At 38.0% G+C, this 27,384-nt stretch overlaps 1 protein-coding gene and 2 long non-coding RNA genes across 5 annotated transcripts in view; 1 reads left to right on the top strand and 2 right to left on the bottom strand.

The window, feature by feature from the left end:
* Positions 1-19,048, top strand: part of ZBTB1 (zinc finger and BTB domain containing 1) — a 26,586-nt gene extending 7,538 nt beyond the window's left edge. The window contains exons 2-3 of one of the 3 annotated variants that reach the window (XM_031668055.1): positions 7,982-9,897; positions 18,698-19,048. In XM_031668055.1, coding sequence (XP_031523915.1) covers positions 8,000-9,897; positions 18,698-18,734 — 1,935 coding nt within the window. In that variant the 5' untranslated portion in view covers positions 7,982-7,999 and the 3' untranslated portion in view covers positions 18,735-19,048. Of the gene's footprint in view, positions 1-3,609; positions 3,666-7,981; positions 11,455-18,697 lie in introns of those variants that run through there. The other 2 variants (XM_031668054.1, XM_031668053.1) reach the window with 2 other exon arrangements.
* LOC116275711 lies at positions 1,856-5,142 on the bottom strand. The gene is made up of 2 exons (XR_004184885.1): positions 4,881-5,142; positions 1,856-2,251 (listed from the first exon to the last, which is right to left on the bottom strand). It is a non-coding gene; the product is annotated as an uncharacterized LOC116275711 (long non-coding RNA).
* Positions 17,346-27,384, bottom strand: LOC116275712. Its single transcript, XR_004184886.1, has 3 exons — positions 27,120-27,384; positions 19,311-19,406; positions 17,346-17,387 (listed from the first exon to the last, which is right to left on the bottom strand). It is a non-coding gene; the product is annotated as an uncharacterized LOC116275712 (long non-coding RNA).

The raw sequence follows: 27,384 nt of genomic DNA, 5'->3' as shown, positions 1-27,384 counted from the left end.
TGGATTGAAAAGGCAAAGGAACATTTGTCATCTCTAATTTATGTAAGAGTCCTGTGAGAAGTATGATTATCCCAATTTTATAGATGAGAAAATGGGCTTAAAGAAGTAAAGAAGTTCCCGCATAGCTAAACCTAGTGGTAGAGTTTGTATTCAAACAAACAGTATATGCTCTCTGGGTTCTTTTTTATTTCCTTCACTTGACAAGCACGTATTAAGTGTCAACTATGTGGGAAGAGTGTGCTAGGCACAAGGAACACAAAGGCCATTAAGCCTTGTCCCTGTCTTTGAGGCTTCAGTACAGTAGGCATTGCTATGTCACACTGCTCCTTGGATCTCTTGTCAGTGCTAATGATACAAGTAATACTACTGCACTGTTAGGCTTAATATACAGCTCCATTATGTCTTTAAGATGTGGGTATAAAACTAAGCCACCATTTATATTATTGTTTCTATGGGAATATGTGTTTCAAGTTCCAAATAAATTAAAAATAAAGTTTTAGGATATAACCCAGTTATAATTGCAGAACTTCCCGTACTAAGTACTGAATTTGGAGTCTAATGCACAGCCACTAGTGCAGATAGTGAATAAAATTTTCTAAACTTGATCATATTTGTCACTTAAGTGCATTGAAATAAAATCTCTTATCTTTGGGAGCCTCTACAACTGGTTATTCTTGGAAGTTTCAAGGAGAAACCAAGAGAATGTAATAGAGATTGGACCCTATACCCTGCAAGATGGTATTCTAGGAAAGAATTTTACCAATGTGACGTTATTTTTATAGATGGCAAAATCTTTAAGGTCATGATCTTGGGCTCTAGAGTCATTGCCTGTGTTCTAATCCCACGAAGTCCTCTCTTTGTGATATTACAAAGGTTATATAACACTGTATGCCTCTGTTGTTTAATCTTGAAAATGTGTCTTATAGCAGCATCTACTTTGTGGGGTTTGTTATGAAGATTAAATGCTAAAATGATTCTTACATATGCATACATATACAAAATGATACCTATATATGCATATATACACATATATGCACATATACACACATACATGTATATATATCCATACGTGTGTATATGCAATATATGTGTGTGAGATATGCACACATATATATTGCATATATCCATATGTATATATGTAATATATGTGTGAGAGATATATACATCTCCCTATACATCTGCCTGGAATAGAGCCTGGCATATAGTAAGAAATAACAAATGTTAGCTATTCACATTATTATTGTATTACAGTTGTCATTTACTCTACTTTGATAACCTTCATCTACCAGTCCAGTAAAGCAAATATACCTTCCCTCCCATTACATTTCCAGCCAAGCTGCTGTGTACCCTTGTCAACTATTTACATACACATCTATATAAATACTTGAAATGCCTCACCCTTGCTTTCTGTTTATCCTACTCATTCATCAAGGCTTTACTCAAATCCTGCATCCTTCCTAAAGCCTACTATTTTGGTATAATTAATGCTTTTCTTCTAAACCTTTGCTGAACTTTATTCAGTATAGTTATTTTTATTTTTATTTTTGAGATGGAGTCTTGCTCTGTTGCCCAGGCTGGAGTGCAGTGGCTCAATCTCAGCTCACTGCAACCTCTGCCTCCCAGGTTCAAGTGATTCTCCTGCCTCGCACCCCCCGAGTAGCTGAGATTCCAGGCATCCGCTATCATGCCCAGCTGATTTTTGTATTTTTGTAAAGACGGGGTTTCACCATGTTGGCCAGGCTGGTCTTGAACTCCTGACCTCAGGTGGTCCACCCACCTCAGCCTCCTGAAGTGCTGGGATTACAGGTACGAGCCACTGCACCCGGCCTCAATATAGTTTATTAAACTCCTCAAATTGTTTCTTGGTTTCAAATTTAATTCCTCATATACAGTTATCTCTATTGTACACCATCCTTCTCCACCCTCCATTTCAATGCTTTATCCAGTGTTAGGAACATTATGAGTATTCAATACATTCTGATATTCTGATGTTAAAATGTAAGAATCCTTTCATTACATTTTAGACTTTTAAAATACTCTGTAATCCTCAAATCCATATGCGTACATACGTTCGACCTATAAGACATAGAAATAGGTAAAAGGAAACATACATAAATCTTCCTTGAGATCCAGAGGTAATTGTAAGTCAGTCAGAGATTGGGGTGCTGAATTGGGACTGTGATGCTAGGCTCTCTAGACTTTCACTGAGACTAAGCAAATCTTCTTCAAATGCCTCATTGGTGCTGCAAGTCTATGACACAATTTAAAGGGTGATTATTTGCCTCACAGAAACACTTTAAAATTCCTTTAAGTTACTTCTTTATTCATCGAATATGCTTGTTTATAGACCCTCAAATTATCATTTACCAAGGCTGGAGCAAGAGAAACTTCCAGCAAAACTGTTATTTCCAATTTAACAGATCTAGCAATGAGGAAACATATTTCTGAAATCTTACTATGTCAGTGAGAAATTTACTGAAATAGCTTACACAGTGTAACTTAGGGAACACATTTATCAAATAAGACTAGATTGACAAGCTCCGCCTCCTGGGTTCCTGCCATTCTCCTGCCTCAGCCTCCTGAGTAGCTGGGACTACAGGCACCCGCCACCACGCCTGACTAATTTTTTGTGCCTTTAGTAGAGATGAGGTTTCACTGTGTTAGCCAGGATGGTCTCGATTTCCTGACCTCGTGATCCACCCGCCTTGACCTCCCAAAGGGATTACAGGTGTGAGCCACTGTGCCTGGCCTCAAAAAATTTTAATGAAAAAATTATCTTCAAGAGATAAGCTAAAAGTCTCACAGGAATTTAGATCCCTCCTCCCCTGCCCCATACGCCTCTACCTCTTTTTGGTGTATTAATCCTTCTTAAAGCCTTTCTGGGCTGGGCACAGTGGCTTATACCTGTAATCCCAGCACTTTGGGAGACTGAGGTGGGAGGATTGCTTGAGCCCAGGAATTCGAGACCAGCCTGGGCAACATAGCAAGACCTCATCTCTACAAAAAATATACAAAAATTAGCCAGTCATGGTGGCGTATGCCTGTAGTGCTAGCTATTCAGAAGGTGCGAGGTGGGAGGATTGCTTGAGCCCAGTGAGCTGTGATGGCATGCCAACCTGGGTAACAGAGTGAGACCCTGTCTCAAAAAAATAATAATAATAATTAAAATTTAAGAAAAAAGAAAAAAGCCTTTCTGAATGAGGTGTAACAAGGACAAAGTTGCTGGTGCTAATGTGTGAATGATTGCTATCATAAGTTACTCTGCCTAAAATCAGTTTTACTCAGAACTTGGACATTTGCATAATAATGTTACTTAAACTACAATTCTAGGTCAGCCTAAAAACTGTTGTGTTAGAATTAAAAATTAGACACAGCATTTGTTCAGCTTTCATTTGTTCAGCTTCCAGCTCTATAGGGGGAACATAGGAGTATAAACATGGAGGCAATGGGATTCACACTGTGATGCCTCTGACCCAGAGCACTTGTTCTTTCTACTACAGCATGATGCCTTCTTCTGTAGAGTGGGCACTTTACAGAATACATGTTGAATGGAATCACTGATTTAGGAAAAGTAAAACTTCCTCAAATGATGTTTCCTTGATATTACAGAAAATTTGTGCTACTGCTGATGATCAATACTTTATACAGTTCCTGGTATGCCAAAGGTACTCAATAAATGTTTGTTGAATGAATAAATGTGCATTAAAATGCTATAAGTGCTCTTATTTGTTTTAGTGCTTTATGTTAATAAAAGAATATGTATTTTTACTCAATTGAATTGTGACTATAGCTATAGATGTGCCTATCATATTGATCTTCTATGTAGTTGTATTAATTTTGGTTGCTGATAATAAAACTGCTGTTCATCTAGATAAGAAAGGGTCCTTGGAACTTCTACGCTCTTTATATCATTATTTCAAGCCTGGACTATTTAATACTTGAAAGTTTTTATAGATTAACTACTGGCTTTCTAATGGACTCTTATTTGGAAGGAAATTTTAAGGTTATCAAGTCAAACTTACCCTGATGCTTAAATAAGCATCGCCACCATTACAACATCCACTGTTACTTTCATTATTACATGCCAAGCACCATACATTTTACACATTGCCTCTGTGAATCCTCATATATGATATTGTATTTGAGGTATTGTTATTCCTATCTTCACAGTTCAGGAAACTTAGGGTCAATGAGGATAAGCAAGTTCCCAAAAGTGGGAAAGCTAGATAAGAAGCCAGGTCTGTCTGATCCCAGGCCCATGCTCTTTTCACTACTCTACTGTCCTCAGTAGCATCCTGTTCCTGCTTTAATATGGGTACTCATTCTCCAAACAAGTTTGTTTCATTCTTGAACTACTCTTATTAATAGAAAGTTTTGGTTTTTTGGAAATAATACCTATCCCTCTGGCTCTTACTCTATGGTTGATTATTAAATGTCTCTCTGAATCCTACAAAAATGACTATAGACATAGAAATTTCATCCTACTTAAAACGGGCTTGGGTCAACATTTTTGTGTATTTTTTTCATCTTTTTCCCCCCACCTTTTGAATAAGGTTGTGGCGTGGATTTGTTTTATATAATTCTAACATAATTTTGTATCTTGTGTTTATTTATTTGGCTCTCCATCTTGAACATTTTCCCACTTTGGTAGTTTCCATTCAGAAATATAATTTTTAATTCACTGCCATGTGACAGTGAATTCTGGGGCATAGATTTACCTTAACAACTCCTTTTTTTACTAGGCATTCAAATTAGAAGTAACGCATTAATGAGTATATTTGTGCATACATTGCTTTTTGTATCTAGATACATGCTGAACATGATTCCTCACAGCTTTTTACAGATACCTGAGTTACAGAGGTTTGAAATATTGTACCTACTTGAAACTTGATCTGGCTTCCAGAAAAGGTGCAGTGGTTGCAATTTTAAGAAGGTAGCAGGTCTCATCATAAGCCATCTTCATTTCACCAGTCCCATATCTCTGGCTATGGAACTTTATGTCTTAGAGGTGGCAGGATGGGCATATAGGTAGTAAAAGGGGTGTGTGACCTATATATGATCTGTGAGGAATGGATAAAAAGCAAGTAGAAGTACGTAAACTTAGATACCCTTAAATTACTACTACAGAGCTTGAAGAGTGAACATTTCTCTGAACAGCTTGTTACGTGTTCTTTTTAAGTTCAGTCAAATTGCATAGGAACTTATTTTTAAGTAGAAGATAGATTCTGAAGCTTTATGTATATGGATTAAAAATTGAGGCTAAAATTTGATCTTATTTTAACTTTATAGTTTGATAGGATTTTGAGTGCTTTTAATATTTCCTCTCCTTTCTTCCTTATCCAAAGCTCCCTACACTAAAAATACTTAAATGCCCACTCATATTAAGTCTAATGTTAAGTGAAGAAAAATAGTTGCAGAGAGGTATATATAGTATGATACCATTTAGGTTAAAAAACACAACAAAAGCAAAACTATTTGCCTGGCATCTCATAGGTACTGTATATGCTAACTATGTACATGTGCATCTCAACAGATCTGAAGGTATATAATCCAGAGTGTTTGAAAGGGTTACCTCTGAAAAGAGGTATGTGACCTGAGGTATGTTTTTAGTCTATATGCTTCTATGTTTGAATTTTTTGCTACTTTTTTTTTTTTTTTTTTTTGAGATGGAGTCTGGTTCTTGTCGCCCAGGCTGGAGTGCAGTGGCATAATCTCTGCTCCCTGCAACCTCCACCTCCTGGGTTCAAGCGATTCTCCCACCTCATTCTCTCAAGTAGCTGAGATTACAGGCACCCACTATCATGCCTGGCTAACTTTTTTTATTTTTAGTAGAGACAGATTTTCACCATGTTGACCTGGCTGGTCTCGAACTCCTGACCTCAGGTGATCTGCCCACCTCAGCCTCCCAAAGTGCTGGGATTACAGGCATGAGCCACCGCACCCAGCCTTACTTTTTTCTTTTAACAATTAAAATATATATATATATATAGAAGAGGTCAGGTGCAGTGGCTTACACCCACAATCCCAGCACTTTGGAAGCCCGAGGCAGGAGGATCGCTTGAACTCAGGAGTTCAAGACCAGCCTGGACAACATAGCAAGACCTTGTCTTTACTAAAAAAATTAAAAAAAAAAAACAAAAACCTGGATGTGGCGGCATGCGCCTATAGTCCCAGCTACTCTGGATGCGGGAGGATTGCTTGAGCATGGGAGATTGAGGCTGCAGTTAGCTATGATCATGCCACTGCACTCCAGCCTAGGTAACAGGGTGAGACCCTGCTTAAAAAAAAAAAGGAAGAAAACTTTACACTCTCAGGATAAATAAAATACCTTCTCAAATAAACCCACGCTTCCTTATACCATGAAAAGCATGTTGAGCAACACGAGACACATTCTAACTCTATAGACCTATTGCTTCTCCGATAATTCAAGAAAAGACAAAGGCACTAATCCAACTTATTTGTTTGGTGCCATTTCTGTATAATCTAATAAGGTTTTTCTGTTTTGTTTTGTTTTTGAGATGGAGTCTCGCTCTGTCTCCCAGGATGGAATGCAGTGGCATGATCTTGGCTCACTGCAAGCTCCACCTCCTGGGTTTACACCATTCTCCCACCTCAGCCTTCTAAGTAGCTGGGAATACAGGTGCCCGCCACCACGCCTGGCTAATTTTTTTTGTATTTTTAGTAGAGACGGGGTTTCACTGTGTTAGCCAGGATGGTCTTGATCTCCTGACCTCGTGATCCACCTGCCTCGGCCTCCCAAAGTGCTGGGATTACAGGTGTGAGCCACCGTGCCTGGCCCTAATAAGGTTTTTTGAATTTTTATTTTTGGGACAGAGTCCTGCTCTGTCACCCAAGCTGGAGTACAGTGGCGTGCAATCATGGCTCACGGCAACCTCAAAATCCTGGGCTCAAGACATCCTCCTGCATCAGTCTCCCCAGTAGTTGGGACTACAGGCGCATCATCAGGCCGGGCAATTTTTTTTTTTTTTTAAGGCGAGGTCTTGCTATGTTGCCCAGGCTTAATAGGGTTTTAAAAATAGATTATTTTAGCAACACATGGCCAATCTTGTATCATCTATTGCTGCCCACACCCACCCCATTTATTTTTAAGCATATATCAGATATATAATTTCATCTGTAAATACTAAAGTATGTATATCCAAAAGATAAGGATTCTTTTTAACACAATGAAAATACCTTTCTCACACTTAAAAAATGAGCAATAGTTCCTTAGTATTAATCATCTAGTAAGTTTTTAATACTTTACAATCTAATTGTTAACTTTCAGTTTAAGTTGCTGTTTTATTTACTTTAATTACTCATATCCTTAAAGAGTTTTTTTTCTTTTCTTCTTTTTTTTTTTTTTGAGACAGAGTCTTGCTCTGTCATCCAGACTGGAGTGCAGTGGCGCGACACAGCTCACTACAGCCTCTACCTGTCAGGCTTAAGTGATCCTCCCACTTTAGCCTCCCAAGTAACTGGGACTACAGGTGATGCCACCACACCTGGTTAATTTTTTAAACTTTTTTGTAGAGATGAGGTCTCACACTATTGCCCAGGCTGGTCTCAAACTCCTGAGCTCAAGCAGTCCTCCTGCCTCAGCCTCCCAAAGTGTTGGGATTACAGGTGTGAGCCACAAACTTGGCCTCCTTCAAGTATTTTTAAATTAATGTCTTTTTTTTTCTGTTCAAATTTAGTGTACATGTTCCCCCCAAGAGTTGTAATGAAACTAAAACTGTCTTTTGCTTTTGATGCCTTTGTTCAATTTGAAAAACCTGAATAAATGGCTGGATGTCTTCATCTTCAGATTTAAATAATGATTCAAGTATATATTGTTGAGTTTTACTATATAAAGAATGGAAAGCTCTTAATTTCTTGATTGTAATAGCAAAGTCATGCAAGTCACAAATCATGATAACAATTACTTTTTTCAAGTGCTTTTCTATATCTTGTCTGACTTTAATATTTTTGTTTTACATAGGTGTCTAATTAATAGAAGATGGCAAAGCCCAGCCACAGCAGCTACGTCCTTCAGCAGCTAAACAACCAAAGAGAATGGGGTTTTCTCTGTGACTGTTGTATTGCAATTGATGACATTTACTTTCAAGCACACAAGGCAGTTCTAGCTGCCTGTAGCTCCTATTTTAGAATGTTTTTCATGAACCATCAACATAGTACTGCACAACTGAATCTCAGCAACATGAAAATTAGTGCAGAATGTTTTGATCTCATTTTGCAATTTATGTATTTAGGAAAAATTATGACAGCTCCCTCCAGTTTTGAGCAGTTTAAAGTGGCAATGAACTACCTACAGCTGTACAATGTTCCTGATTGTTTAGAAGACATCCAAGATGCAGATTGTTCTAGTTCAAAATGTTCCTCTTCTGCTTCCAGCAAACAGAACAGCAAAATGATATTTGGTGTAAGAATGTATGAAGATACTGTGGCTCGAAATGGCAATGAAGCCAACAGGTGGTGTGCAGAGCCAAGTTCAACAGTAAATACACCACATAATAGAGAGCCTGATGAAGAGTCTTTACAATTAGGTAATTTTCCTGAGCCACTATTTGATGTATGTAAAAAAAGTTCCGTGTCCAAATTATCTACTCCAAAAGAACGTGTGTCAAGACGCTTTGGGCGGAGTTTTACCTGTGATAGCTGTGGATTTGGTTTTAGCTGTGAAAAATTATTAGATGAGCATGTGCTGACCTGTACTAACAGACATTTATACCAAAACACAAGATCTTACCATAGAATAGTAGATATTAGAGATGGAAAAGACAGTAACATCAAAGCTGAATTCAGTGAAAAAGATTCTTCTAAAACATTTTCTGTACAGACGGACAAATACAGAGGAGACACAAGCCAGGCTGCTGATGATTCAACTTCAACCACTGGAAGCAGAAAAAGTAGTGCAGTGGAGTCTGAAATAGCCAGCGAAGAGAAAAGCAGAGCTGCTGAGAGGAAAAGGATTATTATTAAGATGGAGCCAGAAGATATTCCTACAGATGAACTGAAAGACTTTAACATTATTAAAGTTACTGATAAAGACTGTAATGAATCCACTGACAATGATGAATTAGAAGATGAACCTGAAGAGCCATTTTATAGATACTATGTTGAAGAAGATGTCAGCATTAAAAAAAGTGGCAGGAAAACTCTAAAACCTCGAATGTCAGTAAGTGCTGATGAAAGAGGTGGTTTAGAGAATATGAGGCCCCCTAACAACAGCAGTCCAGTACAAGAGGATACTGAAAATGCATCCTGTGAGCTGTGTGGACTTACAATAACCGAGGAGGACCTGTCATCTCATTACTTAGCCAAACACATTGAAAATATCTGTGCATGTGGTAAATGTGGACAAATACTTGTAAAGGGTAGGCAGCTTCAGGAACATGCTCAGCGATGTGGTGAGCCCCAAGATCTGACCATGAATGGGTTAGGAAATACTGAGGAGAAAATGGACTTGGAAGAGAATCCTGATGAGCAGTCCGAAATAAGAGATATGTTTGTTGAAATGCTAGATGATTTTAGGGACAGTCATTACCAGATAAACAGTATCCAAAAAAAGCAGTTATTTAAACATTCTGCCTGCCCTTTTCGATGTCCTAATTGTGGCCAGCGTTTTGAAACTGAAAATCTAGTGGTTGAACATATGTCTAGCTGCTTAGATCAAGATATGTTTAAGAGTGCCATCATGGAAGAAAATGAAAGAGATCACAGACGAAAGCATTTTTGTAATCTGTGTGGAAAAGGATTTTATCAGCGGTGTCACTTAAGAGAACACTATACTGTTCATACTAAGGAAAAACAGTTTGTTTGTCAAACATGTGGAAAGCAGTTTTTAAGAGAGCGTCAGTTGCGACTGCACAATGATATGCACAAAGGCATGGCCAGGTATGTCTGTTCCATTTGTGATCAAGGAAACTTCAGAAAACATGACCATGTACGGCATATGATTTCTCATTTATCTGCTGGTGAGACTATATGCCAGGTCTGCTTTCAGATATTCCCAAATAATGAACAGTTGGAGCAGCACATGGATGTTCATCTGTATACATGTGGAATATGTGGAGCAAAATTTAATTTGAGGAAAGATATGAGATCACATTATAATGCCAAGCATTTGAAAAGAACCTAAGTGATTTTCTACTGTACTAATGTTTAGGTGATAGCAGGTAAAACACCAAAGCAAAGGATATGAGCTATTTAGGAATTGATTATATAAGATGATTTGTTAGAAACAAATTTCAAGGCCCTTTTAACTTTAATATTTTTGTTAGGATTTTAAGTATCTACATGTAGGTATTAAATGTTTATCATTTTTGTTGTTTCTTAATAGAATTATTTGTTTTTAGTTTTTCTTAGCTATGATTAAAATTACTTTTTAAATGTAGACTACAAATGGTTGTTACCCATTCAATGACTATTAAACTTTAGTTTTTCATCAATAAGGTGATGACTTCACTATTTCTATGTGGGTTTTTTTTTGTTTTTTTTTTTTTTAAGGTTATGTGAAATTTTAAACCCAGAATCATTGGCCATTTCTGTTTAAATTTTTAAAATTCTTTAAGTAATTACTTGAAACTATCCCATTCACTTCTAGTGAGTTAACTACTCTTTATTCCCCCTTATTAATGAAATTCACATTCTTAAATTGACAAGCTTATTAGGCAAGTTAGGTGCACTGAATCTAACCTTTAAGGTTGACATGGGCTCAAACTTGGCCTAAAAAGATTGATGGACCTGAGGAAATTTTTATAAATGAATATTTCCTATAATTGATAAAATATTATCATTTAATTATCACATTTAAAACTTATATTAAGTGTAAATTCCAATGGCTTTACCTCACTTGAAAAATTAGTGAGGATAAGTCATTTTGTTTTGTGATATTAAATTTAACTATGATAGTTAATTAAAAAGACATATCTTGTATTCATTAAAAATATTTTAATTTAAAATATTCTGATTTCTAAAGTGTGTTAGTTTATCAATTATTTTTGTTTATAAATAGACTTTAATAGCTCTCTAAGAATATGACATCTAAAGGAAAAAATGATTTTTTACAATTACATACTTTTGGAATTTTGAGATTTGAGAAAGCTTCCATGTATATTGATAAATCTAATAAAATAAAGAGATCAATTATAAACCTGGTTGTTCTATAAAAGTAGAGTGCACAAAAAAATGTCTTGTGTTTTATACTGTCTTAAGGTTTGGAGGAAATGTGGCAAATTGCAGTTTATCGCCATTTATTATCATTTTTTTCTGTAAAAGACTATAAAACGAGGATTATAAAATAATCACAGTTTATCAATGGAAACAGTTTATCGTTTTTTTCAGTTAAAGTAGTATTATTGTTAGTTGTTGCTGACACAGGGTCTACATAATTACATGTGAATTAAAACATTGGCAAAACTGACCCACAATAAACACATCTATTGAATAGAATGCCTTTTAATGTGAGTTACTTGCAATGTAGTACCCTTTTCATAATGAAAGGGATTTTAATTAACTCCTAATTTTAAAAATATAAATTTGTGATTCTGAACACTAATTTGACAGCATTGCTCTTTTTGTTCACATCATATTTAAAGTATGCAAATCATATTTTGTATACAATTTACATAAAAGAACAAGTTGCCAAAAGAACTGAGAGACATACTGGCGAGTACAGATTTAGTTGAAAGCATTAGAGCACAATGTGAGCTCAGAGATTTGTGGGGATATGTTGAAGTGTTAAGTAAGGATAGGAACAGCACAGGAACCAAGTGCAGAATTCAAATAATGGGAAATAGGCAGGGGACGGGTAGAATACACACAAAAATTAAAACTTTAACAGCAAAAGCAGGAAAAGTGATTCATCTTACTCTTACTTAGATACAATAGTTTACCAAGTAATTAAATTTGAAATCCAACTTAAAATGAAATGTGGTATGTATATTACTGATAGGAACCAGATAAAAGTTCTCTAACCCAGAGACCATCAGAGAGTAGTATAAAGAGATCAGATAAACCAAGTTTCCAAACTACAGTGTATAGTATCATAATGGACATAATTTTCTTTGAGATCACTTTTTTTGTGACTTCAACATTTTTCTTGCAGTGGCTTTCCCCATCATTAAAGAATAAGGCTTTTTCTAAATACTACCAGTCTTTGAAGAATAATCTATTCCATTAGGAAGGGGGCTTAATTTAGTGTTTTGACATGTACTAACAGCTGACAATTAGCAAGCAAATATATAAACTTTACTGTCTAATTTTACATGACAGATGTTTATAGTTTTAGAAAGCCATACCTCAATTTATTTTTTATTTTGTTTTTATTTTTTTTGAGACGGAGTCTCACTCTGTTGCTCATACTTCTTGGCTCACTGCAACCTTCACCTCCCAGAATCAAGCAGTTCTGTGCCTCAGCCTCTGAGTAGCTGGGATTACAGGCGCACGCCACCACGCCCGGCTAATTTTTGTATTTTTAGTAGAGATGGGGTTTCACTGTCTTGGCCAGGTTGGTCTTGAACTCCTGACCTTGTGATCCACCCACTTCAGCCTCCCAAAGTGCTGGGATTACAGGTGTGAGCCACCTTAATGTTTTTTTTCTGAGTTTCATGTTTCACAGAACATACTTTTTTTGTTTTGGAACTAGCTACAGGGAAGCACAGGCTTCTCTAAAGTAGAATGTACAGTTCTCCTTATCAAGGCAAAAAGTTAACTTAAAGACTACTTGCTTTTTAAAATTAGGGAGAATGAAAAATATCCAGCACTTTTCTCCAGCCCAGTTCTCCAACCCAGTTCCTTCATATCTCCTTCCTCTCCTGGGGCAGAGCTGCAGAGCTGTCATTCCTTGCTGTTGCTTCTTGCCCTCCCTGGGTGTGAAGATAATGAAAGAAGTTTGTAGAAGCTGCCAGATCTTCTGCCTTTGTAACTTAGGTGTTTAGGTTCCAAATATAAAAATGAAAGGAGAATCTACAGAGATAGATAGTGGAATCAAATTCTCTTTCTGTCTCATGAACACTGTGAGACTCTTTTGCTTTGGCCCTTTTATTCTACACAGCAAGAAAACCCAGAGGAATGGTTCGCAAGTTTGCCATCAATTATAGTACAATACAACTTGCATGTTCTACGATTACTTAGTAAACAGGACTAAGAATCTCAGAAATTAGGCCGGGCGCGGTGGCTCAAGCCTGTAATCCCAGCACTTTGGGAGGCCGAGACGGGCAGATCACGAGGTCAGGAGATCGAGACCATCCTGGCTAACACGGTGAAACCCCGTCTCTATTAAGAAATACAAAAAACTAGCCGGGCGAGGTGGCGGGCGCCTGTAGTCCCAGCTACTTGGGAGGCTGAGGCCGGAGAATGGCGTGAACCCGGGAGGCGGAGCTTGCAGTGAGCTGAGATCCGGCCACTGCACTCCAGCCTGGGTGACAGAGCGAGACTCCGTCTCAAAAAAAAAAAAAAAAAGAATCTCAGAAATTAATAAAGCACAACCAAGGCAGCAGTGGGTTAGGACTCAGAAATGTGTCTTTATCTCCCTCATGTTTTTAAGGTAAAAATATTCAGAGAGGCCAGGTGTGGTGGTTTGCATCTGTAGTTCCGGCTACTTAGGAGGCTGAGGCAGGAGGATCACTTGAGTTCAGGAGTTCCAGACCAGCCTGGGCAACATAATAAGACCCTATCTCTACAAAAAAAAATGTTTTTAATTAGCAGGGCATGGTGGCATGCACCTGTAGTCCCCAGCTACTCAGGAGGCTGAGGTGAGAGGACCAGTAGAGCCCAGGAGTTCAAGGCAGCAGTGAGCTATGATCATGCCATTGCACTCCAGCCTGGGTGACAGAGTGAGACTCCATCTCTGAAAAAAATTAGAAATGACGCACATGGGTTAAATGGTATATGGCAAATGTTTAATGTGTAACTAACAGTTTGAGTATGGACAAAAATTCAATTAGAAGAAAGAATTCCAGAGGGGCTAATTATTTTTTTTTAAAAAAAAAAGTTTGCTAGAGCAGTCAAGACACTAATTAAAAGGAAAAGTAGAGGCTGGGCACCAGCACTTTGGGAGGCCAAGGTGGGTGGATCACCTGAGGTCAAGAGTTTGAGACCAGCCTGGTCAACATGGCGAAACCCCATCTCTACTAAAAATATAAAAATTAAGTGAGGCGCAGTGGCTCAAGCCTGTAATCCCAGCGCTTTGGGAGGATGAGGTGGGTGGGTCACGAGGTCAGGAGTTTGAGACCAGCCTGGCCAACACGGTGAAACCCCATGTCTACTAAAAATACAAAAAAATTAGCCGGGCATGCTGGTGCATGCCTGTAATCCCAGTTACTTAGGAGGCTGAGGCAGGAGAATTGCTTGAACCCAGGAGGTGGAGGTTGCCGTGAGCCAAGATCACACCACCGCACTCCAGCCTGAGTGACAGAGCGAGACTCCGTCTCAAAAAAAAAAAAATTGGCTGGGCATGGTGACATGCACCTGTCATCCCAGCTACTTGGGAGGCCAAGGTAGGAGAAACTCTTGAACTTGGGAAGTGGAGGTTGCAGTGAGATGAGATCACGCCACTGCACTCCAGCCTGGGCAACAGAGCAAGACTCCATCTCAAAAAAAAAAATTAATACACATGAAAAATCATGTTTTACTATAGCTAAAAAATATATGAACAGGATATAAGAATTGAATAAAAATCAAACATTTGAAAATTATAGGTGAAATGAGTAGGGATTAAAAATAATATGATTATAATTATAGAATGCCTAATGGAACAATTTTATGAACATGCCAAGGATATGCCTAAATAATTGAGATTTTTGTAAGTGATGAGAGAGGAAAAAATAATTTAGATACTATCTTTTATATTCTAAAAAAGTAGGAAGAGAAGCTGGTGGTTGTTGACAACTTTTTCCCTGGTTAAACAATACTTATTCCTCTAAGTCAGTAGTTAAGGAACTTCGTATTTAATAAATTTCTGGAAAATCTCACCCAAAACCAGTTTAACCGTTGTAGTATTTAAATTAAACATAAAACTTGTGTCACTGTTGTTAACAAAAAGCCAAATCACTACCAAAAGAAAAAAATCTGAGTGTATGTGCACACATGGTTGAAAATAAAGAAATCTGGTATACCTAATTTTAACTGGGTTTTTATCATGAATTAAAAGTGAAAACTTTTTTTTTTTTGACATTCATCTATTTTGATCAGTTCCTCAACTTTCCTTACTACTCCCATCTCCTTTGTAACATATGCTTCTCAGTGACAAATGGCCTGTGCTCTCCAGGCATCCTAGCATCAACAACTTCTAGGATTGCAGGGTACCAAAAAGCTCTGGGGGAACATATGCTTGTAGAATCCCTCCTACATCCTTGATAACCTGAGGTGCACTAAACTGGGGATGATAGCATGAATGCCAGGAAACTAAAGCAAGTAGGGTTATATTTGGTGTTAAGAACTTGAAATTGCATCCCATATTTGGGAACCCATGATCCATCCATCCTAGGGCTGTCAATAACCTCAGCATCCATTTATTTAGCACTCTCTATACTCCGTGAAGTGCTCTACATACATAATTTTAATTAATCCCTACAGCCTTATGAGGTAAGTATCATACTAATTTTCCAGATGGGGGACTGAGGTTCAGAGAGATTATTTTTCCTAAATCACACAGAAACTATATATATTAGAGCTGGAGTTTGAACCTAGGTTTCTGACTTCTACATTCCTGTACTCCACCTACCAAGAAGTATAAAGAAGGGCCTTTCAGCCTAGGAACACATGTGATAAAGCTCCTATGAGACTGTGCTCCTTGTTCATCTGTCAACTGCTGTGCCTGGTAAGGTGGCTAGTAATAGTGGGTACCCAAGTAACATGCTGAATAATGTGAAAACATGTGAGTGGAAAACAAAACTTTATTTAAATGGTTGATTAAGAATGATGTTTTAGAAATAAATAAAAAATGCTGTTATTTTTTGATTTTCCTTCATTTAAAACAGTTAGTGGTACTGTCAGCCATTTTGAGGGGCCCATAGTAGGTGCTCAATTAAAAATTAATTTGAATTCAACTTCCACATTTCTGTGTCTGTGACCTTTTCATCCCTTATTTTCCCTATTCCTGTCCTTTATGTTTTAATCTCCCACCAATCTCCATTTCCTTTTATTGGTTATGAGACTGTTGAGATGAAGGACTCAAATCATTTGAAAATAAATATTCCCAAGAAAAAGCAGGATAACAGAATAACCAGTTTCCTCTTTTTGCCTTAACAGATGATGTGGATAAGAAATTCATCATTTTAGCCAGGCACGGTGGCTCACACCCATAATCCCAGCACTTTGAGAGGCTGAGTTGGGAGGATTGCTTAAGCCCAGGAGTTTGAGACCAACCCTGGCAACACAGCGAAACCCATCTCTACAAAAATTTAAAAATTAGCTGGGCATGGTGGTGCATGCCTGTAGTCCCAGTTACTTGGGAGTCTGTGGTGAGAGAATTGCTTGAGCCTGGGAGGTCGAGGCCACAGTGAGCTGTGGTTGTGTCACTGCAGTCCAGCCTGGGCAACAGAGCGAGACCCTGTCTTAAAAGATAAATAAATTCATCATATCTTTGACTAATAAGCAGAATAACCCCCTCCCCCAGTTACCATATGTGATTGATTTGATTAAGATTTATAGAGCAATCTAAGTTTGCCTAAAAACAAAAGTTAGTTAATCTAGCCACTTATAATTCAATTTCCCAAAATACCTATGGATTTCTAGGGTAAACTTATAGAGACAGTTTTACTCATAAAACAAATGAAAGATAATTTCAGGAAATGACACATAGCTGCATAACCACCCTAACCTAGCAGCAAATTTTTAAAAAGGTTATTTAATGGTTTAAGTGAAACAATCTCCCTCAATTTAATATTATTTTAACTTTATGCATCTATTACCTGATTTCTATACTACTATGTTAAACCTACTGCTTTAATGATCTGGCTACCATCTGCCAAATGTCACTTTTCAAGTAAGAACAGAAGAATGACATGGTGAAGATTCTGTGGACAATGTCTATATAATCATTTAAGCATTAAATATAAACTAAACGATAATAGCAGCTTGTAAATTAATGCCAATTCTGGCCGGAAGCAGTGTCTCAGGTGGCTCACACCTGTAATCCCAGCACTTTGAGAGGGCGAGGCAGGTGAATCACCTGAGTTTAGGAGTTCGAGACCAGCCTGGCTAACCTGATGAAACCCCTCTACTAAAAACACAAAAAATTAGCCGGGAGTGGTGGTGCATGCCTGTAGTCTCACCTACTCTGGAGCCTGAGGCAGGAGAATCGCTTGAACCTGGGAGATGGAAGTTGTACTGAGCTGATATCGTGCCACTGTACTCCAGCCTGGGAGACAGACAGACTCCATCTCAAACAAACAAACAAAAATTTAATGTTAATTTTGAACAAACAATACCACTCACATTTATATGCACACAATTGGTTGAATTTAGCATTAAGAAGTTCAAATCCTACTTAAATTGTTTCCTTATTCAGGAGAACCAAATCACTGTAGTCAATTAGTAGTGTCAAAATTGCTCATTCTTTCCATCAAAATCCACCACAGATCACTAAGGGACAGAAAGCCATTATAATTTCTCATCATCCGTCTCAATTGTTGACCAAAAAAGATAGTATGAAGATTACAATTAAATAGTTGGCTCTGAACTGAACGTATCAATGTACTAATCATTATTGTATTAAGTGAAAACACAGGAATGTCTAGGGCCAAAGGATGACCAAAATTTAAAAGATTATTTCATATCAGAGTCAGGGATATTAATAATTTTATGTGAGAAAATTTGCAGTTTGTTTTCTCCTTTTTGAGGAAGGAACAGTTATACAGCTTACAAAGCCCCCACTTACTTAAAAAGTTAACGTGTTTTTGTTCTCCTTAAACCAACTTTTCATATCAAACACAATCAGGAGAGCTCATTTTTAGATAATAGAAACATTAATTCTAAGCATCCAGATTATGAACCATCTTTTTTTTTTTTTTCAAAAGCTTATGTTCCCTGATGTGAGCAAAACATCTTAAGACAGAATTTATTTTATTAAAAAAAAATTTTTTTTATTAAGGATCTTATTATGAGGGCAAAGCACTGTTGCCAAAAATACGATTTTACTCAGAATCACTAGGGCAGGTTAGGAGGCTTATAAGCCTAGGAATTTGCAGAAAAACCCCTCCTCTTCTTTTGTGTGTGTATTTGTATGTGTGTGTATGCTTCATTTTCATTTGCAGAGTGGCTGAAGACAGTAAAAAGAATATGAACTTTAAAAAAAATTGTTAGATTTATGTTTCAATCAGAGATTTGTCATTAACAAGTTAAAGTACATTGTAAAATTATTTTATTTGAAGGAAAACACTTCTTAACTGCTTCCTTCCTCCCTACTTTCCTCTACTTGTCTGACCCCTATCTTTTTTTATGTTATATATTTATATGTCCTACTGATAGATTAATAAGAACATCTTATATTTGAACGGTACAAGTTACATTCAGGAAGTAATTAATTTAAATTCTAGGGGCTATGCTTGTGTTTCCATGCTCTGTTCTGTTAACAGTGTGTTGGCCTAGTGCCAAAGCCAAGAAATTCTGATCTAAGAATTATGTTGTATCTTGTAGAGCAGTCAACTTGTAATATTATTTTTCTTGAGTTTTGTCTTTTTCTGTGTGGCAGTGGTGAAATAGGGCCTTCTAAACCTGTGGAGAAGTGAAAGATCTGAATTTGGAGAGGACATGGGGAAGAATCAATCTTCAACAGATAATCTTTAAGTGCAGACCCAGGAATATCAGATCTGAAGTGGCACCATCTTTTCTGTCTTCCTGACAAACTTCATCAGCCCAAAAAGTTCCAGTTGCAAAGATCCAAGAAAACTCAGTAAAGATCACTTTGGAATCACTTTGTTGTAACAAAATTGATTCATGGTGACTCTCTAATATTTGTGTAAATCTGCTAAAGAAAAGTAACTAGAAAATTCATACAACATCAGTGGTTACAGCTATACTAAAATAAAACTTTATATGCTAATTATCTTCAAGGGTCTTTCTAAAATAAAAGGGGTTGTTAGGCTACTGCAAATATAAAGAGACATAATCACAAATCTATTTATATAGATATATATAATTCTAAACTTAAAATCACTAGAATTGTAGCTTAAATATTACGAAATGTACTTAGGCAACTTAAAAAGTTACACCAAAAATCTGTAGTTTAGAGTGTAAGAAGTAATGGGTACAGAGAAAAAAATTTAAGATCAATATTTTAACAGGATAATTTGGTTATTACTCACTATAGTAAAACACTTGCCCTTCTTCCTTTTCCACTGTAAATGCCAGTCACAATCTTGATCATTTATATTAATGAAACTCCTTTTTAAATCTGTTAACTTGAAGGAGAATAGAAGTGGTATTACTTCAATAGTAGTAGATTTCCACAAATCAGACACATTATTTTTTTCTGAACTTGGCAGTATAACCTAATAAGGCAGAATTAGTTTCTGTTAAAGTACTTATTCTCAATATTTATGTATAAACTATGCTTCTCAGCTTTCAAATTTCAAGATAAAATTTAAGTATTCAACGAAACGATGGTTAACAGATTTTTAAAAATCTTTAATGGAGAAGTTAAATATTTGGTGAGATTTTAGCTTGGCTATAAATGCTTTGTTTTATACATATATATGCACATATACACATTACTTAACCATATGCATTTTATTTCCTTATTCTGAATATACTTGTAGTTTTACTTCTTTCTGTTTATGTACCCAATTCCTTATGATTTTTCTTTTTTACTTTCTTCTGCTGAACACTTACTTTTTAAAAATTTATTTATTTTTTATTATACTTTAAGTTCTAGGGTGCATGTGCACAACGTGCAGGTTTGTTATGTATGTATACATGTGCCATGTTGGTGTGCTGCACCCATTAACTCGTCATTTACATTAGGTACATCTCCTAATGCTATCCCTCCCCACTCCCCCCACCAATTCCTTATGATTATTTTGTTTCTTCTGCAATATCAAGATGTTATATATTTTGAGAAATGCTTATTTTTATGACTATTTATTCCAATGTTTTAACAAGAAGCACAGAGATTTGCAGTATTCTTAATAGTATGTACAGAAGTTACATAATTTAAAAAACCCTCACTATAAAGTAGGATAACTTGAATATTCATTCTAATAATTATACTAAGTGAAAATCTAAGAGTTAATTGCAATGTGATAGTGGGTAGAAAGAAGAGAAAAACCCACTGAAGTGTTCAAATACATGTGAATTCAACTGCTTTAAGAGAAATAAAACAAATAAGCCTAGGGAAGTGTTAGAGTCTAAAAAACCCTAGAGTTAATCTCTTTTGGGAACATGAGGAGGTGTACAGAACTGCAGACTTCTAAACATAAGTAGGAAAAAGAAAAATAAAAGAATATTACCAATAATTAAAGGTGCCAGATCAAAGGAGTAATAAATCAACAAATAATTTTTGATTGACTGGTGGAATTAGATTTACTAAATAAAAATGGCTTAAATTTTGACTGTACTAACTATAAATGTAATGAATTATAATAATTATAAATGGTATAAATGCATTCTACAATGTGATTATTTTCTGTATTTTAGTATACAGTATAAAATGGAATTATTGGGTTAAAGTACTTTTGTTACATTTTTTAATCCATTGTTTTTACCTAATAAAATTTCCTCCTCTATATTCCAAAGTTAAATTGTCTGTATATTACTTTTATTTATACTGTATTTTTTTCAATCTGGCCATTGAAAAAAATTACTAGTTTTGAAAATTATTAACTCCTTCCATCCTCTAATACCACAATAATAAGTATCTGATATAGCTAAGATGATGTTCTCAGGTAGCTTAAGATGTGCACAAAGAGAATTAACTAAAATTCTTATTGCCAGATCCTGATTTCTTTCAATATAGAAGAATGATCTGTTACTCAGCCTGGAAAGTAGTGGCAAGATTATAGCTCGCTGTAACCTCAGACTCCTGGGTTCAAGGGATCCTCCCACTTTAGCCATCCTAGTAGCTAGGACTATAGATTCCCACCACGATGACTGCTAATTTTTAAAATTTTTTGTCGAGATGGGGTCTCCCTGTGTTGCCCAAGTTGGTCTTGAACTCCTGGGTTCAAGTCATCCTCCTGCCTTGGTCTCCCAAGTGCTGGGATTACAGGTATGAGCCACTGCATCTGGCCTGGGTTTCCTTCTTAATACACAAAGAAATAATTATTTATAAATATCCACTGATAAAGTGTTCAGCTCTTTCGGAGGCTTAATTCATTTTTCAAATAACAAACACAATGTACTGTTCAGAGAAATAACTTATTTGCCAGTATAATTCATTTTTTTTCAGTTTAAGAATTAAATAAGTATTAACAATAATTGCATATTGAATCTGATTCTCCAAGTATAGGACAGCCTCACTTTTTCCAGATTATTTCAGTCTCTTCCACAAGGGTCTATAAGGTTAGCACTAAAAGCTGAAGTAGGTACAATTTGTCTGCTATTGTCATAGATTAACTTCTCTTCTGGAAAAAGCCTTCCAGGTTCAGGTCTCTTACCCTTCCATACCAGGCATAGAAGTGTCTTACCCCAGCCTACTGTGTATCTACAGCTTAACTGTAACTCCAAGACTGAATTTTTTAAGACTTTAAAGAAACAAATGGCAAGTTTTTTCCTGTAGTGATAGGTGAAGAAATATTTTGGGACACAGCACTTTGTAAGAATTATAAAATGGCAGTATTTATAGAGATCTTTAAGATAATCATTAGTTGAACTGCAGTTTGCTCAAGGGCCCTCAAATGAGAGGCTGTTATTCCATCTTTTCTTCAGGCCAACATTATCTCCTCAAGAAAATCTACAACCCTTGTGAAGGTTGTGCCTGTGTAGAGATTGAGAGGATTTTAGGAAAATTCACAAGTTTGGCATTTTTTTCCCTAGTAATTCTGCAAAAATTTATTATTGCTCAGTCTCCTTAGGGCAGGTCTAATACTCAGGCACATAGTTTTAGGCCATATCTTATTCACCTTTGTATCTCTAGTACAAATATTTTCAGATATGACTTTATTTCAACTTTTGGTCTCTGCAGTGTCATTTAGTACAGAAATATAAGAGGTAGGCAGAGTATCTTCCTACTATAAAGAAAAAAATGAAGTTATTATTTTCAGTTTTTTTGTTAAATAATGTGTCTCAGGTCACTTTTAATAGTAAAATACTAAGCTAGTGATTTACTACTGCTTTCCAAGCACTCTTCTGGGTGCTAGGAATTAATTACAGAGGATTTGACATATGTTAAAGCTCTTGTTTTTCCCACCATTTAATCTTGTGGTACCTTAGTCTTTGGATTTAAAAAATACTTTAAAACACCCTAGTATTTATAATCTGCCAAAGAGTGAGTTCACTTGTTGAAAATCAGTAATAATTTCTATGTAAGACTAATAAACTTTGTTTCAACTGTTGATATGGTTTGGCTGTGTCCCCACCCAAATCTCACCTTGAATTGTAGCTCCCATAATTCCCATGTGTTGTGGGAGGGACCTGGTGAAAGATAATTGAATCATGGGGGTGGTTTCTCCCATATTATTCTTGTGGTAGTAAGAGCTGATGGTTTTTATAGGGGAAACCCCTTTCGCTTGGTTCTCATTCTCTCTTGCCTGCTACCATGTAACTGGTGGTAGTGAGTAAGATCTGATTTTTTCTTTTTTTTCAGCATCCAAAATCTTTTTAATAAGAGAGTAGGATCCAAGGTTAGTTTTTGTAGCCTCGGCTGGCCTGTCGGCCTCTGGTGCACTAGAACTTTCACCCCTTGGAGCAGACGTAGGGTTTGGTGTGGCTGTGTGGGGTTCCTGGGCCTTGCTGAAATACTGGTACACCTTTCAGCCCTTGCAAGGACTGGAAAGCAGGACGGTACCACAGCCCTTGGGGGTGTCCAGGGGCAAGATCTGATGGTTTTATAAGGGGAAACCCTTTTGCTTGGTTCTCATTCTCTCTTGCCTGCTGCCATGTAAGATGTGACTTTTGCCTTCTGCCATGATTGTGAGGCCTCCCTAGCCATATGGAACTGTGAGTCCACTAAACCTCTTTTTCCTTTATAAATTACCCAGTCTTGGGTGTCTTTATCAGCAGTGTGAAAATGGACTAATATAGCTGTTAATAGTGAAGTTCTCAAAATCAATTGTAAAAGTACAGTAAGGAAACTTAGAAAAATTACTGATAATTCTACCTTCTAGATAACTAATTTTGATGCATTTTAAATCTATATAAGATTATCCTATATATAAGAAGATACAAGTTTCATATATTTTGTTCACTTAATTATACCAAGAAAATTTTCCCATGTCTTTAAAAATCTTGCAGACCATGTTTATGGCTGCGTAAGAATTCATCATATGCATGCACTAAAATTTAGGTAATCTCTTATTTTTGGATATTTAAACCCTTTCCTTTCTATTATCATTAACATAAATAATACTACCTGCATTTTCTATTATTTCCTTAGAATAAATCCCACGATGAGTAATGCTAAATAAAAGGCATGATCATATTTAATGTAAAGAAAAAATATTGGCCAGGTACGATGGCTCACTACTATAATCCCAGCACTTTGGGAGGCTGAGGCTGGTGGATGGTTTGAGCTCAGGAGTTCGAGGCCAGCCTGACCAACATGGCAAAACCCCATCTCTACAAAAATACAAAAATCAGCTGGGCATGGTGGTGCATGCCTGTAGTCCTAACTACTCCAGAGGCTGAGGTAGGAGGATCGCTTGTGCAAGCTGTGAGCCGCCACTGCATTACAGCCTGGGTGACAGAGAAAGTCCCTGTCTCTTAAAACAAACAAACAAATTAAAAAAAAAAAACCCCAAAATACAAATACAGTGTATTTTTTGGGAAAATCTTAGGATGCCACTTAAACTATGGAACATATGAAACATAAATTAGAGCAGAAAAAAGTCTACACGGCTAATGAAAATGCGGGTATAATTGCTACTGTGGTTTCAGAAAGCTGTGTTAAAGATGAATGCGGTGGTCAGATTGCAAGATGTGTTTGTAATAACTGGGCACAGAGGTAGCACAGTTACTGTGCAAAAGAAACTATTCCTCTGAAGCTCTAATTTTAGTGTTTCTATGTGAGAACCCTGGCCTGCTTGCTCTTTTGCAATCTTGGTTTGCTTGAAGCAAGTGTGTGAGGGCTGACTGAATGCAAGAGATCTAAAGAATTTGTGTTTCTCACATTCTTTTTTCAGTTGTAGCTGAGACTGTATCTCTAAGCATATATCATCAGTTGTACAAAGAATATGCATTGCTTCCAGCCCACTAATTCCCTCTTTTCTAAAAAAGAAAAGAAAAGAGAAAAGAAAAACTCAGGCCTGTAATGCCAGCATGTTGGGAGGTCAAGATGGGCAGACAATTTAAAGTCAGGGGTTCAAGACTAGCCTGGCAAACATAGTGAAACCCTGTCTCTACCGAAAATACAAAAATTAGACAGGTGTGCTGGTGCACATAAGTAACCCAGCTATCTGGGAGGGTGAGGCATGAGAATCTCTTGGACCCAGGAGGCAGAGGTTGCAGTGAGCCACTGCACTCCAGCCTGGGAGACAGAACAAGACTCTGTCTCAAAAAACAAACAAACAAATACCCCCCCACCCCGAAACTACACAAAAGAGAAGAATTTCCAAGAATAAAATCAAGAGATCTGTACTCACAATTCATGACAGTTTCAATTAGAAAAGTCTGGGTTTTATCCTTGTTTTCCTAATATTTTCTTTTCTTTTTTTTTTCTTTTTTTTCTGAGACAGTCTTGCTCTGTTGCCCAGGCTGGAGTGCAGTGGTGTGATCTCAGCTCACTGGAACCTCCACCTCCTGGGTTCAAGCAATTCTCTGCCTCAGCCTCCCAAGTAGCTGGGATTACAGGTGCCCACCACCACGCCTGGCTAATTTTTGTATTTTTAGTAGAGACAGGGTTTCACCATCTTGGCCAGGTTGGTCTTGAACTCCTGACCTCGTGATCCACCCACCTCGGCCTCCCAAAGTGCTGGGATTACAGGCATGAGCCACCGTGCCCGGCCTTCGTAGTATTTTCTTTAAAAGGTCTCCTTTTTCGAAATTTTTTCAAATTCATGGAAAAGAGGATAGGAATTATGGTTAAAACTAGTACTAACTGATGACACTAACCGATTAATAGCAAATTATGTTCTTAAAAACTGGAAATGATATACACCACTACATAAAATAATCTTAAATGTTCATTGACTGACTTTATAGAATTCTGTCAACGTTACTTTTTGGTCACAGATAACTTCTGGGTTGACAAAAGCTTTTCTTGAGCGCCATTTCATACAGCTTTTACATGGCTGCACATCACTAGCCTGCTTTAAAGGATGGTGCTCCCAGCCCAAAGCCTCAGGAAAAAGACCATGGCCCAGAAAGCTCTGAGATGTATCCTATCCACCCGAAGAGCCTATTGCTTGCCTGTATCCCTCCCTTCTAGTGACACTAATCTTCTGTACAGAAATCCTAGTTCCCCAGCAAACACTGCTCTCATCTTCGCCCATACGCAATCTATGTAAAGAATGACTTTCCTACTCTTTGCTGGCGAACTTCAGCTCCTGGCTCAGGCATGCCACCTCTTCCAGGTAGCCCTTAGCAACGCACTTTTCCCTCAGCCTGGTTGTGCTCCCTGTGTTCCCATGGCGCTTTGCTTTCAGTGCTTCTCCTAAATTATGTTTACCGCTTTATTAGACTCTCTACCTCTGAAAACCAGGCCATGTCATTTGGTTTTTACTGCCATGTAGTAGGTACCCGTTCAAGCTTGATGGAAGGACATCCCCAGCCTCCCCACACATATTATGTAAAGTGATCGCTGTCTTTGCATCCACCTGGAGACCATTTATTTTATTTTATTTTTTTGAGACGAAGTCTCGTTCTGTAGCCCAGGCTGGAGTGCAGTGGCGCGATCTCAACTCACCGCCTCCCAAGTATCTGGGACTACAGGGCGCGCGCCACCACGCCCAGCTAATTTTTGTATTTTTAGTAGAAACGGGGTTTCGCCATGTTGGCCAGGCTGGCCTCGGAACTCCTGACCTCGTGATCCACCCGCCGCGGCCTTTCAAAGTGCTGAAACTACAGGCATGAGCCTCCGCGCCCGTCCAGGAGCCTATTTATATGGGAGTCTGCTTCTACAGATTATCACCCGGTACCAGGGTATTTTCCAGATCTGTCCTCACATTCGTGTTAAACAGGAGGAAGTGGATCGCGCTCCTTTTCATCTATCTTCTCGGAGGGTTTATGCCTTCAATAGTAACCTCAGCACAGCCAAAGAAAATCATTCCATTCCATTGAGCGGAGTCAGAAACATGACTAGGTCACGATCACAACCGCGTGTGTGCCAGGGTGACCGAGACTGACTGACTTTATGGTGTTTCAACGTGTGGGTTTTGACTGATTATATTACAGGTTTTCCAGTCAAGAACTCAAAGCAGTGGATAAAGCACTTGCGACCTAAAATAAGCAATGGAATGAACAGGAAGGCGAAACCAGAGTTTAAAGCGGCAGGACAAACAGGAAAAAGAAAGAGTGAGGCAGGAAGCGTTTAAATGTAGGCTCCTCGGAGGACGAGTCGCCGCCACACCCGTCTGCCGTCCCTCCAGCCGCCCTCAGGCGGCGCGGGAAAACGGTCGGCCTCGCCCTGGGCTCAGGTTCTCTCCGCCCGCCAGGCAGTGGGTTTTGTTTGTTTGTTTTGTTGTTGTTGTTTTTGAGACGGAGTCTTGCTCAGTCACCCAGGCTGGAGTGTAGTGGCGCGATCTCGACTCACTGCAACCTCCGCCTCCCGGGTTCAAGCGATTCTCCTGCCTCAGCCTCCCGAGTAGCTGAGACTACAGGCACGTGCCACCACGCCCAGCTAATTTTTGTATTTTCAGTAGAGACGGGTTTCACCTTGTTAGCCAGGATGGTCTCGATCTCTTAACCTTGTGATCCGCGTTAAGCCAAAGGCTGGCATTACAGCCGTGAGCCACCGCGCCCGGCCCCAGACAGGCAGTTTTAATTGAGTGCTCACAACCACTGAGACTCAGCGAAGCACGCACCGTAAAATCCCAGGAGGCCGACCGCTGGTTCAAACTTTGTCTTTTATCCGCGTCCAAGAGATCCGCCCTCACCCCCTACCCCAGCCACGCCAACTCCCTATTCCCTCCCCTTGGACGGCGCGGGGGAAAACAAGCTGCTCGAGCGGTAGTTCTTCGGTGCAACCAACTCAGAATGAGTTCCTCCGCCCCTGCGTGCTCAGCGAGTCCGCACCCTAGCACTGAACTGCATTTAAAGCCTCAGGAATTGAGCTAACCCTCCCGGGGG

This window comes from Papio anubis, chromosome 7, assembly GCF_008728515.1.
Source record: "Papio anubis isolate 15944 chromosome 7, Panubis1.0, whole genome shotgun sequence".
Classification (NCBI taxonomy): Eukaryota; Metazoa; Chordata; class Mammalia; order Primates; family Cercopithecidae; genus Papio; species Papio anubis.
Note: the sequence above shows the minus strand (reverse complement) of the source record. Positions and strands in the feature narration are given on the sequence as shown.